At 35.4% G+C, this 14,673-nt stretch overlaps 2 protein-coding genes across 5 annotated transcripts in view; one reads left to right on the top strand and one right to left on the bottom strand.

Moving 5' to 3' along the window:
• Positions 1-6,933: 6,933 nt before the first annotated feature.
• The window catches only part of Ppp1r1c (protein phosphatase 1 regulatory inhibitor subunit 1C), a 123,773-nt gene continuing 116,033 nt past the window's right edge, over positions 6,934-14,673 (top strand). For 3 of the 4 annotated variants that reach the window (XM_076865517.1, XM_076865516.1, XM_076865515.1), the window contains exons 1-2: positions 6,934-7,014; positions 8,701-8,761. In XM_076865517.1, the coding sequence (XP_076721632.1) occupies positions 6,934-7,014; positions 8,701-8,761 (142 nt within the window). Of the gene's footprint in view, positions 7,015-8,679; positions 8,762-14,673 lie in introns of all 4 variants that reach the window. The other variant, XM_076865514.1, reaches the window with a different exon arrangement.
• Pde1a (phosphodiesterase 1A) overlaps positions 9,272-14,673 on the bottom strand; it is a 385,391-nt gene continuing 379,989 nt past the window's right edge. The window contains exon 14 of the mRNA XM_076865512.2: positions 9,272-9,326. Within this exon, the coding sequence (XP_076721627.1) occupies positions 9,313-9,326 (14 nt within the window). The 3' untranslated portion in view covers positions 9,272-9,312. The remainder of the gene's footprint in view (positions 9,327-14,673) is intronic.

Here is a 14,673-nt window from a genome sequence, read left to right as displayed (position 1 = left end):
CCTACTATTCAGGAATCCTTAATAATTCCAGCATAGAAAATAAGGATGAAATCTGAAATAAGTTGCTTACACCTTATTCTTCTCAAGTTAAAACATTATTCATTTATTTACTACATTCATGTATTTTTATCAGTTCTATAAAATAAAACTGAAATCTCCACTCTTGCTCTTGTTCTTTACTGTGAAGTTCTGTGTTTGGAGGATATTTTCTGCCAAGTTTTTTTCAAGAACCAGTCTAAACTTTCTTTACTTACCCATTTTCCACTCTCTCACTCAGAATAATTACTAAAATTCAATCAATACTTTTTGGTTTTCATAACTCCATTCTCTGTGGTTTTGATAGTGTTAATCACAACCAACCTAAAGAAATTGTCCTCAACCTTGATTTCCATGTCACTTTTCTTTCCTGGTCTTCTTACCTTTCTGACTGATGATTTTGTGTTTCTATTCTATGCCCCTTTCCACCTTAACATTTAGGTTTCTCATAATCCTGTTTTACCTTCTTTTTATACTTTACATTGTGCTTGAATACATTTATCTAATCTCATGTCTTCAACTGTTTATTTGATAATAACTCATATTTATGTGCATATCTTCAAGCAGATCTTTCTGTTTTAAGTTATAACCTCCTGTATAAAATTGCCAACTCAGTAATAGTGCTAATAATTTTAAAAGTACCCAACAATTACTGTTGACTATACACCCATGTTACAAGGTTAGTGGTAGAATCAGCAACCGCTTTTCCTGCTCAGAGTTTCTGTGGGTCAAGAATTCGGTGTAAAGTGGGGATGACTTATCTCTGCTCTAGGGTCTCAGACAGCTGGAGGTGACTCACATGACGGGGAGCTGGAATTATTGGAGCCTTCTTCACTCACATGTCTCATGGGATTGCTGAGATGACTCAAAGTCTGGGCTCCACTGGTGCTGTTGACTAGAGTCAAAACGTGGCCTCTGCACGTGACTTGGCTTCTCACCACATGTCATTGGGTTTTTTTAGAGAAAAGTATCTCTCCAGGGTGCATCTGGAGAAGAGGTGGATAGAGCAGAGCAGGGGTGCTTATTTTATTTTATTTTTTTTTCACTTTGTTGTCTGGGCCATCTCCTGTGATCAAACAGCTGGGAATAACTAGAATAGCTAGGATTGAGAATGCTCCAGAGGCTTCTTAGCTCACATGTCTGAAAACTGGGCAAGAATGACTCAAAGTCTAGGCTCAGCTGAGGGTGTTCATGGAGTATTTATGTGCATCTTCTCTGTGACTTTGGCTTCTTGACAATCCGGTAGCTGGTTTCTGAGAGGAGGCATTCCCAGATGGAGGGATCAGAGGGAAGTGCTGCAAGAGTGCTAAGAAGAGTTGGTCTGGCCTTTTATGACCCAGCTTCAGTAGTCAGGAAACATCAATCCCCTGTATTCTATTGGTTATGGTGAGTCACTGAAGCCAGCCAAGATTTAAGGGGAGGGGAATTTGGTTCCACCTCTTGGTGGGGAAGTAGTAAAGCTGTTAGTAAAGAATATGTGGAATGGGAGATATTGTTGCAACTGTTTTTGCAAAATACCATCTGTTGCAATCAGGCAGTGTGCTAAGCATTTTCTATGAATTATATGTCCAAGTCTTCATATCATTTCTAAGAAATAGTTGAATTATTATTCTTATTTTAAAATTAGTTTTCAGGATGAGAAAATATAAGGAACATTTCTATCTAGACGGCTCACTTTGAGCCTAGAGGAATTGATATTTTTTTACTCTATCTTAATCCTCATATTCTTTCTCTTGGTGAGCGATACACCCTCATGCCAACTGCTAACTCTAATAATTCTTTCATCTTTCTTTTCCCTTATCAACATCAATTTCATGAAATAGCAACATTCTATCCATCTCCCTCTCATCTTCACCACTGAAACTTCAGTGAAGGCTTTTGTCATCTCTTGAGTGGATTATTATAACATCCTCAGATGTTCTTGTCTTTGACTCTTGATCCTTTCCAGTCTACCTCCGCGCAGGCATGACAGCAACCATTCTATAACCCAAATTAAACTAAGATGTTCTCCTTAAATCTTTAGTTCTATTCATAGTTTCCACAGTAAGTCCTTTTTTTTTTTTTCTGCATGCAATGTCGCCGTGTCTTCCACTAGCCTGGTTGGATGTGAGTGCCATGCACACATTGTGTCAGAGGTGAGGAATGAATGAGTCATGAGGTACAAATAACTTCCCTGTTTTCAGAGGGCAAGTATATGTCACTAGGGATAATCATGACCTTATCCATACAAGGGACTAGCTTCACAAGACTGTCTTCTTAAGAACAGTCTTTCTTTTTGTGAGTTTTAACATGTTGTCTCAATTTAAAAAACACAAAACACCATGTATGCAAATAAAAACATATCTGTGACCTAGAGTCAGCCACTATCCTCCCTCCCAGGCCCACTTTCTGTTTCATATAAACTTTCTGTCTTAGCACCATTAGTTCTATGATTCTGACTTGTGTACATGTGTCTTCTCTCAACTGTAAGCTCTTTGAAGGTTGGGATCTTGTCTTATTTGTGTTCATATCCCAGTGTCTGGCATACAATAGGATGTTCAAGCAATACATATTGAGTGGGTGAATAGTATTTATGAGATCATTTCATAAACCAATGTACCTCTACATAAACTCAATGATCACAATAATTTAATAATAAATTATTATCTTAGCCAATCTTTCCCCCACTTCCCTTCATTTCCTTTCTCTACTGCCCTTCCTTGTCCTCTTTCCACAACTAAAGCACTCATTATTTATCAGGTGACAGTTTAAAAATGACCAGTGCCAGTCATCTGACAAAGGAAAAAAATCTAAAATAGCCAGTTAAGTCAGCAAAAAATACAAATAGTTTCAGAGAGCATCTTTGTGTATGATAGTACATTAACTGGTATTTATATGCATGCTAGGAAGTAATTTTAAAAAGGACAAATTATGTTTGATACTTCCTCTTTGAAAGGTAATGAAATTATTGAATTTATTGTAAATACATATTAAAATATGTAAAAAAAAAAAAAAGAGGGGGAGAGAGAGAAGGATTTGGTACTGAAACTCTTTGGGAAAATTCATTTATTGGAAAACTTTATGCTTCCTGACAATATTAGAAAGGTGAAGCCTAGTTGGACTTATTTAGTGACTACTAGATGACCAACATCTTATTTCTGTCCATGTTTAAAGATATTATGGAAAAGAATTTGCAGTGTGGAGCAAAGGCAAAAGGAATACATAGAAAATTATTATAGAGTAACATAAAACTACATATATTTAAATTGCAGGAGAGGAAAGAAATCAAGTGATTTCTCTTCTCTGGAGAATCTTAGGCACCTTATTATGTAGGTAGAATTAGAGGATGAGTAGAATTTGGGTAAAAGGAAGAAAGTTAGGATGGCTTCCCAGGAAGGTAGGGGAGGCCACAGAATAGCTGGTAGTGGGTGAAGTGTGGCCTATCAATGAGTATCACTTAAGTAAGGTGTGTGTTTTAGAGTTAAATTAGGAAGGCCTCATGGCCTATTTTCCTAAAGTTTGCCTTCTTTACCCATAATATCATTTACCTTGAAGAGAGATTATAGTTATTGCTCATTCTGGAGACAATTTTAAATCTTGGATTAAAAATGATAGAACCTCTTTAAAAAAATAAGAAGAATCAAAAGAAGTCAGCATAGTGGTATACTATTAATTGTAGATTCTCCATTTGTTAGTGAAGTCTAATTTGGAATGCAAGATCTTTATGATTAGTGGAATCTGTAATCATGCTAGTCTCTTTTCTTTTTTTCTTCTGACATGGCCATGTCATCTTAAGGTCTTTACCTATGGAGCTCATGTATCAGAGCATCTAACTGCTGTAGAGATTCTGGTGGCTTCCACTGACATCTTCAGAGGCCCTTATATTGGATTAGCCCTCATGGTGGCTTCATGATAGAATGCCCAGGCTGTAGGCAAAAGTGCCTAGGTTTGAAATTCCTCTGCCATATCCTATTTGGATGATCTTGAGCAAATTACCTAACTCTTAAATTGACAATTTCCTCATTTTAAATCAGGGATTGAGATGGCAATAGCATCTTCCTCAAGGGGTTGTTATGAATGAATACAGGCAAAGCACTTGAATATTATCTGCATATTATATGGCAAGTACCACATAAGGTAAGGGTTAGGTATTACTTTTTATCTGTAATAGGGAGAGAAAAATGTACATCTAATATTTAGTATAACTATATGCATTGGTCTCTCTGTGTGTGTGTGCGTGTGTGTGTAAAAAGCTATATATTGCAGTGCCATATAAACTGCATATTAAATATTTTTATATTATTTTAAACTTAAGTTGCATTTTAAGTAATTCTTAGAATAACAATTTTATATTAGAAGGATTCCAAGCAACTTTCAACATAATTTCTCCTCTATTTCCAGAGTAAAGGGGCTGGCAAGAAGTATATTATAGTATCCATTCAACAAATAACTGATCTGTGAATAAAAAGTTGCAAAATATTAATTAAAAGACAGGTATCTATTATACAAAGTAGAAGTGTGTGCTGATGCTTTGGGATGATAGAATTGCATTAAAGTGTTTAAGTAGGTCTGCAAAAGCTTTCCAAAAGCAATGGTACTCAGCCGAGTTCTGAAAGCAACACAGGAGTTGGCTTGATGAGGAACAAGAAGCTTAAATGGTCTGGAAAAACCCTTTTATGACATTGCCTGTGGTCAGACTATTAAAAAGAGGGAAATTAATGAGAATCACTGTTGGTGTAGATGACCCATATATGGAATTTCACTTTATCTACTATTGTTCTAATTGGTATCAAATTATTCCAAATTTGTATGGATTCTTAGAAATTCAGTGTGTGTGTGTGTGTATATATATATATATATATATATATATATATATATATATATATTTAATAGTTAAAAGTAATAGCTATCTCTTATAAAGTGGTGGTTATATGTTGACCTTGTAATGAACCCTTTTTAGAAATTCACTCACCTAAACCTTATAAGAAGAAAGTTCTCTTATTGCTCAAGTTGACTTAGTTAGTAGCAGATCCAGGATTTGAACTCAATACTGCCAAGGATGTTCTCTTAATTGCTGTACTCCAAAAACATTCTCTTAATTGCTGTACTAAGTGAAGTTTTGGATGAATACCTCACTAAAAATCTTGTTTTCATTTTAGATAGTCTAAAGAGATTTTACATAATCTTCAGAGAAGTAACTTCTTAAATGGTATTAATTCAGATTTACTTTCTAGGTATTTTTGTAAACCATTACATAGAATGTTGTAATTTCTAAGCTTCCCTAAGATTGTACCCATCACGAGATTTCTTGATGGTCAGCACAGTTCTCCAGCTAAAAGTGCTTTCACATTCATATCTTCATTTGCTTTTCCCCCTAAGTAGTAAAGAAAACTACTTGAATAATGCATATTACTTTCCATATTCTTTAATCAGAACATTGTGTACTTACATCATGGTTTCTGGTTTAGAATCAAAATTTAAAAAAAAAGAAAAAAGAAAACTTCATTTGTAAATACCTAGAATAATAGCCAATGTCTAAATGTATTCAATGAATCCAAAAGCATATTTAAAATTTTAGTGTTTGTCAAATAAAGCCTTTTGAAAAAGGAAGTAGAGAACTAAAGTTCTTTTTTTTTCTCTTTAAACAGTTTCATTTTCCAAAATTCTTGCACATATGAAGACCATCTGGTGATGCTATTACCGCCAATTGGATATTAGTTGATGTGGTGATCAGGCCAGTGTACCCCTCTTCCTTGGCCACTAGCCACAAGACAACCATCCAATGTCTTTCTGAAGAATATCCCTTTGTGATTTTTCTCCAGTTCTTATATTCGCATACAACCCTATGATTGATATCAAGTCACAGTGCTGGATGCCATTAGGCTTCCACTAATGTTTTCCCAGCCATTTCTGTATTCTTCCAAGTTGGAGAATGTAACTGACTCTACCAGGAAATAGAATAGAGGTCAGTGCAGGAGCAATGACTTCCAAGCTGTTTGCTAAATTTAGCTGTTCAATACTTTCCACTCTAATGAAAACTGTGAACTACAATTATAGAATGTTGGAACAGAATGGGAGCTTAAAGGTCATGGAATTCAACTCCCTCATTTCTCTGTTGAAGATACGGGGCCTAGACATAGCCTGTGATTTGCTTGAGGCCACAGAGCTTGTTAATAGTGGAGATGGGAATTGAACTAAGATCGGCTCAGCCCTGGGGCAATGCTGAACTCACTACACCACAGATGTTCTGCACCTATGATCAGTCTTATCTAATGAGATCTTGAAGCACACAAATAGCTGGTGTTATTGGTTGTGGCTTTCCCTCCACGGCCATTCATCTATATGGTGGCAGAGTGTGAAAGAGCAGAGGTGTCTGACTTATAAGTTGCTATGGGAGAAATGAAATGATTCTGTACCCAAACCCTGCCCCCAACTTTAAAAACTTCCTGCTTTATGTTCATCAATAATGAATGGCCCATCCCTGCAATACTCAGAGAGAGCTTACATTGCACTTTCAAGCAGCCGGTTAGTGATGTAGTGGATAGAGTCTTTCTTTCAAATCCCAGGGCAGCGGGTCCTTCAAGGCTAGCATTGCATTTTCAATTAGCTGCTGAGTGAATGCTTGGCATGTGTATTAGTGAAGAGGCACACAATTAGCTTATTGTTCCTTTCTGTATTGTGCTGAGAGGATCCAAGGGATTGGTGGGGGAATAGGCAAGCCAGGCATCGCTGTGGATGTTGAAGAAGGAAGTTCCTCAAACCTCTGCATCTTCACTTGCTCAGTCTGGAATTACAGCTATTTGTTACAAAGCACTGTGTGTGGCTTGGTGGAGTGTGCCTGAGAAAACGCATCTTGAATACCACTTGGGGCTAGTCTTTCTGAGTTCTTTACATCTCTGAATAATTCTCATCATTATCATGGAGCCCAACAGCCCCAAGAAGATACAGTTCGCTGTGCCTTTATTCCAGAGTCAGATTGCACCTGAGGCAGCAGAGCAGGTAAGTGGGCTTGGGTGGGGGAAAATTCCTGGATGTAAGATAATATGAACATACATTTTTATTTAGTGAAAGTTATTTTTTTAATCTCTTGAATTTGTCTAACTTTGGGACTTTTAGGATAAATGAATGAAAAATAAGTTGATTTCTATATGCACTTGAATAAACAATTGGGAATCTGTTGGCTAAAATATAGCATTTCATTTCATACAAAATTATCACCCATTGGGAAAAATGGTTATATTAGCCATTCAGATTTAGAGCTATCAGTATTTGTGTCTGCATATGAAAATAACAGTTTTAACATTTAGAGCAAATTTTAAGACATTATCAAAATTAGCAACATTTTATTTCATTTTTTAGAAAAAAAATTGATGTAAAAGTGAAAACATTAAATGCCAGAATAATTTTAGATTATAGGTTTGATATTGTTAAGCATTATTTTCATTTAGTAATTGTATTTAATATATAATAAGTAGGATTTGTAGGCATATGTACAATTCTAAAAAGATTGTATTCATATATTACAAATAATACTTCAACATTTCCTAGATTTCTTTTCTGTATCTACTATGGCTGACATCTCTATGTCCTTTCATAATTCGATTTACTTAGACTCTTTATGCAATGGCACCACTTAAAAGATTATTTGTGATAAAACTTCAAATATTGTATACTGTGGGAAGACAAAACAAAGGAATCTATGGGGGACGTGCACCTAATTCATTAATTCCTTGAAACCTAAATTGTTCCTTAATCCATGCCCAAACGTTTGATACAAAATCATAAAATAATTATTGAATCTCAGACTTACTCCTAAATTGTTTTGACAGTCAAAAGTAGATCTATGTAGACTCAGGCCAGATGAATACGACCTTGAACATGTATCTCTGCTGAATGGAACATTCCTTCTGTTTTAAACAAGATGCCATTGGTACATTTTATCCTCTATTCTACTTACACATACTTGAGGAATTCAGCTAGGAATGTATATATTAAAGAAATAAAGGATAGCCAAAACAAAAAAATTTGATTCATAATATGCTCCTCTAACTCTTCAAATAAGGGGGAAAAAATCTAAACTAACAAATGAACAACAACAACAACAACAACAAAAAAAAAAAACTAACCAAACCTCTTAGTTTTAACTGAATTATATCTTCTTCCAAGAGCCATATTCATTCTTTACTTGCTGATTTGTTCTAAAAATATACTAGAAAATAAAAACTTAATTATAGTAATTTAAATTTAAAATACATGCTATTAATTTAACTATGACACTGCTAGAAATTCAAGGTTGCCAAGTTCCTCTTACTGCATTTAAAGATAAAGGAAATGGATCTTGAAAGCATCACTGAAATTATGAGGGTCTTGCCATAAAATGAGCAAGTCATTCTCATACCTTCACTATATATTAATTTTCAGTTACATCATTGAAATATATACAACTATTTCTTTTCTGTAGAAATGTAGCTTTGTACTCAAAGAAGGTGATAGTAATATATGACACCTTAATAATCTGGCTTTCTATTATTTTTTTAAAAAATAGTGGGCACGTATTGTGTGCCCTCTGGAAGTATGTTTTTGTATGTTGGGAAAATATGAAGATGGGTATTTTTGTGAGCCACAGGGCAACCAGGGGCCATGTGGGATTTTCACTGACATTAGCTGGGCCTTTGTTGTTCACAGATAAGGAAAAGAAGACCTACACCAGCATCACTTGTGATTCTCAATGAACATAACCCCCCAGGTAAAGAAGCATGATATCTTTGACATTGGTGGGACAGAATGGGGTTGTTTGAAGACTATCAAAGAGCTGTCATTGCCAAAAAGTTGTGCTTCAGGATTTCAGTTAGTAGTGCTCTAACAAGCTAACCTATAATATGGATAATTTAATAGATTAATAAAAAATAAAATCAGAAATAACTATTAGAGGGACTATCTCAGTTAACAGCTTGCTTTTTTTTCTAGAATGACCCACTGGGGATGATATGAAATGTGCTGTTAGCTTGGTTGTCATGTGTTCAGGTGTTTGTATAGAATCTGGTTCAGTGCTTACTAATGAGGCGGAGTGAGAAGTTGTTTAATTAGATTTCAAAGCTCAAATAACAGCCCTAGAGATCCTTATATTTTTACAGAGTTGGTTTTTAGTTATGTCATGGGGTGGGCCTGGAGCCAGCACTGGCTACAGTTTTGCTGCTGATGTCATCTCTGGATAATGCAATTGACAAATAACCAGATCAATTTTCAGCTCTGCCCATTTGAGAGCCATTCTGAAGGTTGCATCCATTTGTTGAGGTTTTATTTCCCATTTCCTGTAAAAAGTAAAGCTGCATTATTATTCCTGATAAAGGACTATGATCAGCAAAGCACAAACATTATTTACGTATTGAGTGGGGCGATTTTAGTCGTGCATTTAAATGCTGCCTCTAGAAATATAAGTAGGACCAGAAAGGTCACGGCATTAATTTGTAACCAGGAGGAAGTTGGTGTTGGATTTTTTTGTAGGTATACACAATGAGGGAGGAAAATAAATGAGTTTGAATAGTGGAAATATAATACATCTAATTATAGGTTGTAGTGTGAATGAGTCATTTTAAGAATACCAGATTAAAATTGTCCTTGACTTTGTCAGATTCTTTCTAATTAGAGAAATACATGAAAAGAAAGTAAAATTTTCATAAAATAATTAAAATTTTCATAAAATATTCCTCATTGAGCCTAAATACAAGAATATGCACTGCCATTGGCAAACACGTTTTATGGAGTATAAAACAAACAAACAAATCTGTATTTATGTGTAAAAATATCTTTCCATTTAATTTCTTATGTACCAAATATGAACAGAATACATATATGAACTTAAAGTAAAATTAAATCTTTCCTTCAAATGATTTAAACTCCTGGAAATGTTAAAAAGATTAAAAAATTGCAAGCTATAACTTTTATTTAATAATATCATCACACAAATTAAAATGGCTTGTTAATTATATTTATATAATGAAAAAACAATTTATTTTTTATTTATTCCTGCTGAAAATACTATTATAACTTGATTCCTTATCTTTGAAGAGCTATGAAGTTTTAAAATCATCTTCAACTATATTATCTTAGTAAATGTACTTTTATTTGGTTGAATAAGAGGTGAAAATGTACTTACAAATAAATACAAGTATGTAGACACAAAGACTAAATCTTCTCAAGCAGTTTTATATTATTTTTCATGGCTGCCTTACCCTCAGTGGCAATCATTTCTAACATGTCTTGGAATTTGTTCCCTGTTCAAAGAGTTGCTGCCCACCTTGATTTCTAGATGTCCTTCAAACAACTAGAGAAGAACCTCCCTAGTTCTTCAGGCATCACACTGTTTATTTAGGAAAGTCATGGTTATTGTCTTGTTCAAAGTCTTTTTTTAAAATGATTTTTTAGTTGTCAATGGACCTTTATTTATTTATATGTGGTGCTGAAAATCGAACCCAGTGCGTCACACATGCTAGGCAAGAGCTCTACCACTGAGCTACAGTTCTCTATTCACTCAAAGAGCCCAGGAAATAATTGGGGGATCTTAGAATAAACTGTAATTAGTGGTGTTTAAAATTCAAATCCTGGAAATCTTTCTTTATTGTCCATTAATACAGCAAATTAAATTATTTTTTCATTATATAAATATAATTAACAAGCCATTTTAATTTGTGTGATGATATTATTAAATAAAAGTTATAGATTACAATTTTTTAATGTTTTTAACCTTTCCAGGAGTTTAAATCATTTGAAGGAAAGATTTAATTTTACTTTTAGGTTCATATATGTATTCTGTTCATATTTGGTACATAAGAAATTAAATGGAAAGATATTTTTACACATAAATACAGATTTGTTTGTTTGTTTTATACTCCATCTATGCTGTTCTAAACACACAAATGAGATAGGTGCCTGGCAGGTAGGACTCCAGGGGCCACAAATTGCCACCCTCCATTCCTTCCTAACAAGTGACCTAGAATTCTTGGCAGCAGAAGCACTATGGAAATAGGTGCACAACTTGTTAAGGATATACCATCCTTTGACCTGGATGAGTTCAACTCAAAACAATGGCATCAGGAACTAAAATATTTGAATTGAAGGCATGAGACCTGGGAAAGTCTAATAGCAAAGACTGTGTCTTGTCTTTGTGGTAGAAAGGGCAGAAGCCAACAACTTGCTCCTAGGAATACTTCTGGACAATCAGATAGAAATAGAAAATACTTGAAGCCTGAGATCTGGGTGTAAGGAATCACCAAAGACAAACGTCACCTTTTTCAAATGTTTTCTTGGGGCTACCTGTGTGAATGAACTTTGCAGGAAACTGTTTTTCCTTCTACATTTTCAGTTCCTCTTCTAATCAAGCTTGTCTGTTTCTGAAATCCTTTGTGAAGTTCTACCTCAGAGTATCATCGTCTCTTCTTGGCCTGAATGCTGTTTGCTTTCACTCTCTGATAATCTGTAGCTAGTGATGTGGTTCCCATATTTTTATTTGGAGAAATGCAGACATGGGATCTTCTATATGCAGCAATAAATGGCAATGCTGCCTTTTGTAAATGACACCCTCACATTTTATAGATTTACTTAACCTTACTTCTCTTGAAGTAGACTTATGAGAGGATGTGTATTTGGCTGCCAATATGTTATGGTTTGGATTGTAAATTTCAAAAGTCGAGTATGCTAAAACCTTGGTTGTCAGACTTGGGGAGGTGGTGGGAACATCAGACGGTAGTCCCAGTGGAAGGAAGTTGAGTCACTAGGGGTATGCCCTCAGATGGGATATTGGGACATCGGTCTCTCCTTCTCTCTCTTTGCTTCTGGCTACCATGAAGTGAGTAGATTTGCTCTACCACATGCCCCCCACCATGATGGTCAGCCTTACCACAGTCCCATAGCCAGAGGGCCCACTGACCAAAATAAATAAATCTTGGCCAAAAGAAATCTTTCCTCCTTATAAGTTGATTATCTCAGAAATTTTGTCACAGTGACAAAAAAGATGACTAACACAGAGTATAGAAATATAGAGCTGGAAAAGAACTTCAGGAAATAGTACAATCACACATCTTCATGAAAGACATAAACCAAACCAAGTCTCTGAGACTTGCTCCATTTTATGTATTTCAGAGAAGAATCCATAATTACCTCTGGTTTTCAGTTTCAGGTCTGTCAATTCTAAATATTAGAAAACAATTTCTTATACCAAACTTCAGTACAAATTCCCCACTTTACAATAACTCTTCATTTATTTCCTTAATAAAAGTTTATTTTCTCGCCTTTTAAAATACATGAAAGAATTCCTTCTTTTCTTTTCTTTATTGAACATCTCCAGATCCCCTACAGGCCTTAATGAACAATATCCAAATTCTACCCCCCACCCCACCCGCCTTTGGAGCCCAGAGCTGGACACAGTCTTCCAGTAAAATGCCAGGCTGGACCAGGCCTTCTGAATATTAAAGTTTGTGGCATCCGTTCTGTTCCACTTACTGTTAAGTGGAGGCAGTATGGTTACAATTATACTTAATGGATCTGATGTCTATTAAACATGAGTGAACCGTAAGAGGACTGGAGCTAAGTGAAGGTTTGGGTAAGTATCCAGGAGTTCTGGCGTCATTTAAAAGCTTATAGTACATCTAAAATTGGGACCTGAAAGAAATATAACATAAAATGACTTTGGGGATAGTTATTGAACTTCCTATCACAGCCAATTTTGGGGGAGATTAGCTTTCCCTTTGATCCTTTTAGCTACAAATAGTCTTAGAAATTAGAAATAAAAACAAAAGGATATTCTCACATACCTCAGGAACCTAAAAATTAGTTAATATGAGATACAGTAATTAAATATCACATTCTCTCCTTTCAAACTTGATAGTAAATCTAGTCATTAGAGAGAAGTTGGATTTCCAATCACTTGGGTTAGTTACCTCCTCAAACTGGGAAAGAAGCCACAGTCCATTCTGTAAGTAGCACATGACTTTCTGAATGAGGCACGAATTTCAGGACTCAATAAATTAACTCATGAGATTTTGAAAGCTCTGGGTTGAGAATCCTTAGATATTATTTATATGATAGCTACAAAATAATGCTGGACTCACACGAAGTTGTTCAAAACATGAAGGCATTCAGAAATTTCTCATGATGCCCTTTTCCATAAAAAATGAAATGTCTCTTAGGATCAATAAAGTGAACATGGAGATTTATGTCCAGTGTCAAGACATTCGCATGAATGTCATCTCTTCTGAGGGAGACCCTCTGTTTTACAAAATGAATGATTGTGTGTCAAAAGGCAACTGGACACCTTGAATAGAAGATTCAGGGATCACGCTGAAGATTTTCCAGGGCCTCTGAAAGATGGGTAAGACTTTGTCCCTCCAGACTATTTATGTGTCACCCCCAGGGACCTCTAGTCTAGTCAGTGGCATTCAAGGAAAAGATACTTTCCTAGAGCCTACACAGTTAAGTTTCATTTTAAGTTATTTGGGAATGTGGTTGTGATACTTTCTGATACTGATCTTGCTGATTGCTCAGGATTGACTTTACCTTATTACTATTAATTACAGAACAATACAAAGGTTCATGTTTGGAAATCATTTGAGCTAACTGGTGTTAATTTCTAAGAAATTGTCAGAAATACCTCTTATTTTCCCCTCAGCATTGATTTCTATGGGTTATTAGATGCCAAGCCATGTTGAATAATTTAAACACAAGTGATGCAACTGATTTTTGGTGATTCATGCATCCTACAATTGATTGACTTATTTTCCCATAATTATTCAGTCTGTGCAGCCAAATTGCCTAATCAATTGGAATAATTGAGTGAAGAATGAAGTAAGCTTCAATTCCTAGTAATGCCAAGGTATGCTCAAGTATAATCTTCAACTTAAATAAAAGGAAAATGAAGGAGCAAATCATAAACTTGTGAAATATTTCCTCTTTGTTTTGGCAGGATGATGACTTTTATTCATTTTGAATAATAGCATGTTCCACTCACCTTTTATATGGCTTGTTTAAAAGTTAGAAATGGCTTGGTGAAATGTGACAGAGTGACTGTAATGTTAATTCACTTCATCTTTTTGGGTCTCTGTTTTCCTACAGAGGGGGGATGTAGCAGATAATACCTATAAGGTATTTTGTAAGTTGTAAAGAGGCCCTGGCTTTGGAAGGGGACCAGCCCTAAATCCCAGCTTTGCCAGTTATTGGTGGTGAGACGCTGGGTGTATACTTAGCTTCTCTGGGCTCAATTTCTTCCTTTCTTAAAACAGAATATTGAGGTAGAAGAGAACGGCTCTCACTGTGCCTGCTGCCAAGTAGATACTGACAACCTGCAGTTCCCCTGTGTCATGATACCCCAGCCAAGAAGAGCGGGGCTCCTCCTAAAAGCTGCATTTCTTACTAGAAGATAGTCCTACTCTATTCCAATCCTAACTGTGTTAGGCAGTGGCAGACAGAGTCCCATTAGACTGGAATAGTTGATAAGAAAAATTATGTACAATACATTCTGATTCTTCAGTGCAATTACGGAATCGTTATGCATCTTATATGGTGGTATTGGTTCAACTGAGTATGTCTTGCTTGCAAATATGATTTTCATAGAATATGAGTCAGAATTTTCTTTAAAATAAAAATACTGATGTCTACCGAGCTATG

Source organism: Callospermophilus lateralis, chromosome 9 (genome assembly GCF_048772815.1).
Source record: "Callospermophilus lateralis isolate mCalLat2 chromosome 9, mCalLat2.hap1, whole genome shotgun sequence".
In the NCBI taxonomy this organism is placed as follows: domain Eukaryota; kingdom Metazoa; phylum Chordata; class Mammalia; order Rodentia; family Sciuridae; genus Callospermophilus; species Callospermophilus lateralis.
The sequence above is the reverse complement of the archived record's forward strand: the minus strand, read 5'-3'. Positions and strand labels throughout refer to the sequence as shown.